This window comes from Lepidothrix coronata, unplaced genomic scaffold (genome assembly GCF_001604755.1).
Source record: "Lepidothrix coronata isolate B3197 unplaced genomic scaffold, Lepidothrix_coronata-1.0 Scaffold129, whole genome shotgun sequence".
Lineage (NCBI taxonomy): Eukaryota > Metazoa > Chordata > Aves > Passeriformes > Pipridae > Lepidothrix > Lepidothrix coronata.
The window spans coordinates 583,278-586,449 of NW_016690309.1; the positions used below are offsets into that span (position 1 = coordinate 583,278).

Below are 3,172 nucleotides of genomic sequence, written 5' to 3' on the forward strand. Positions count from 1 at the left end.
TCAGATCCTGGAAGGTGCTGTGAGGTCTCCACTCAACCTTCTCTCCTCCAGTTATACATTCTCCCCATTACAAAAATAGGGGCTATATTTTTTATTATTTATTAGTAGTAGTGTGCTATTAGTGCATTTACTAATGTATTAAAGATGTTACTGGGAAAAGAGCTCTACTGGGACTGGAAATTATGGAAAAGCAAGCATGAAAGCCTCCCTTCGTTCCAGAGCCAGCAGGCAGTTCCAGAGCCTCTGGTAAGGCTGTTCCCAGGGTTTTCCTGCTGGGCAGGAGGCCCCCAGCCAAGCTGGCCAGAGAGGAAGACCCTTCCCCAGCTCGTGCCCACAGTTGGCACCGTGAGGCACACAAAGAACAGCCAGTGCTGAAGCCCAAGGTCCCTCAATGCACTGGGCACTTGGCTTGTTGTACACCCACTATCTGCCCTGTTCACACTGTTGTTGATTGAATACACAGAGCAAACTCTGTAAACCCAGTACGGGGTATAAACCAGACCTATATTGTGAGATCCACTCTGAGGGGAGCTGGGAACCAGAACTCCCTCAGCTTTCATTCAGTGTGAGGGCTGAAAACCCAACCCTCCTCTCTGAACCTGCCTTTCTGTGCAGTGAGAGCAGCTGCTTCCCCCTCCTCGTGAGCACGTGTTTATGGATGCAAACTGCCTCAGGAATGAGCAGTGTGTTTATTTGAACCCATTTGGATGTATCAAACCAGGGGAAGCTGCAGACAGGATATCACATCACCAGCCTTTCCAAAGTTTCCACGGCACTTCAATAGTGTTCTGTGATATCACACACACCAATCTAAGCCATTTTCAAAACACTATAAGGCAATAATATTTTCAGGCAGTTCATAGCAAGTTAATACTCAGCTTCCACTGAAAACACTAACTCTGCTTAATTGCTCCAGGGGCCTTTGAAAATCTCAGCAAAAGAGAACAATAAGCAGTAAATCAACCCTTTCAAAACTAAAGCAACCCCCTCCCCTCCACTGTCATTAGGTATTCCACAAAAATGTATTTCACTTCCACAAACACATATTACATCATAGCAGGGCAGAGACAGAGCTATGCAAGAGTGATTAACAGGACTAATAAAACTTCTCAGAAATATTAAAAACTTTGATTATATACTCTAATACGAACGGGGAAGTGGAAGATCATTTCCATATTCCCCATTTAGAAGACCATACTATTAGAATTTGTCAGACAAAGACACTTTTAGCAGTGCTTTTCTCGCTGAAATTAAGTTAGTCTAACAAATCCTGGAGGAGAGTCACATCTTTTATCACTCAAAGAGAAAAAAAAAACCATATTTAAAGCTTGCTGCCCTTTCCTCTTTTTCCTCACTGTGCAAACAAAACTGATTTTCTATACAGGAATTATAAAACAAAGGGTTCCAAGTGATTTGATAGAGGCGGACCTACATCTTTAACGTGACATGAAAAATGGAGGGACTAATTCAAAGACCTAAAATTCAGCTCATGTAACAATTCCCACCCATTTGCCTTCACCTGAAGTTGAAATTTAGTCTCAGACTTTTTAAAGAAAGTGCAAAAGTGAAAACCACAAAGGAACTAGGCATTGGTTTGCATTCTACAGGGCTGGAGCATAAGGTAAGCAGGCAAACATTGCATTGTTATTAAGAATCTCAGCATAATTGTGATAGTAATTCGAAGACACACAAAAAAACCGTCTCCTTTACACCATCAATTCCAAGCCCTATTTCTAGACCAGCAATATATTCACATCAAGGTCAGGCATCTGTTTACATGTCAAAGTCCTGCCAGAACAATGTGTAAACTCACCTTGTCTTGGTTTTCCTTATTTTTGTAACACAAATTTCCAATCAATCGAATGAGATGAGATTTAAAACCCACGGCTGGATGTGAAACTTCTTCCTGCCCTGTCACAGCATGTGTGGCAGTGAAAACATTCACAGCTTGTTTCCCAGCAAGGTGAGTTAATCTCAGGGTATCTACAGAAAACAAAACCACTTTAATTCAGCAGCACGTGGAAATCAGGATCACTTGGCACAGAGCTTCACTATTGATTGCTGAGCTCAAAGTTAAACAACCCAGTGTCAGATATTCAGCCTCGTGTCAGGAGAACTGTGACAGCTTGCTTCCTTCCGTGGTTTGTGGTAGTACAACCATGAAAGACCACCCCAAGAGGGGATTTTTGCACACTTTCTACACACCAACATGGTTCAGACATGAAGTCTGAAGGCTGCTGCTCTCCATCTCCATTTGAAGAGGCTGTTGAGGATTCTGGCACCACAAATACACTGCTAAAAACAATTGGGGTTTTGGGTTTTTTTTTAACCTATTTCTCTTCACAGTCCATAAGCTTTTACAATTTTCTCACAAAATGGTGGCATATCTCAGTCTCAGAAAGTGCTGAAACTAGGAAAGCACAGGTCAGGGTATGTACACCCCCTCCTCATTCCTCCCTGACTATACAGAGCCTGTCTGGAACATCCTGATTCTTTTCTTCCCTTGCTCGCTCTTAGCTCCTTTCACACTGACCTTTAAAGGTCACTGAACTTGGTTGGTAACATTCACACTGCACTTCAGGTTCAGCTCTCAGAAATATGGGAAACTGAAGGGAACAGGCATGGAGGAAAAGCCCTGTTTGTACCTCTGGAGGGAATTCTTCCATGCATCCAGCCAGTGGAAGAACACGGGCAGCAGCTGTGCTGCCCCTTGCGCCGCTCTGTGCACGAACAGCATGTTGCTGACACCTCAGTCAAGGCTCTGTTGGGCTACAGGGGCCAAGAGAGCGAGTGGAGAAGCAGCAAATTTCCAGGAAGAAATCAAATATTTGAAAATGCAGATGAACCTGATCTCCTATTTATTTATTTTATGGAAAGCTCAGAACCATAACAACCACCCGCTGTGGAAAACACGGAGCCCCCCGGCATGAAGAGGCCAAGGGGCAAACCCAGGGTGCTCACTCACCTATAGCAAACCCAGGGATCACTCACCTACAGCAAACCCAGGGTGCTCACTCACCTATAGCAAACCCAGGGAATCACTCACCTACAGCAAACCCAGGGTGCTCACTCACCTATAGCAAACCCAGGGGATCACTCACCTACAGCAAACCCAGGGTGCTCACTCACCTATAGCAAACCCAGGGGATCACTCACCTACAGCAAACCCAGG

At 44.4% G+C, this 3,172-nt stretch overlaps 1 protein-coding gene across 2 annotated transcripts in view; it reads right to left on the minus strand.

Annotated features, from left to right (window-relative positions):
• ATXN10 (ataxin 10) overlaps positions 1-3,172 on the minus strand; it is a 67,985-nt gene that overhangs the window by 27,446 nt on the left and 37,367 nt on the right. For both annotated transcript variants that reach the window (XM_017826691.1, XM_017826690.1), the window contains one exon: positions 1,814-1,983. In XM_017826691.1, coding sequence (XP_017682180.1) covers positions 1,814-1,983 — 170 coding nt within the window. The remainder of the gene's footprint in view (positions 1-1,813; positions 1,984-3,172) is intronic.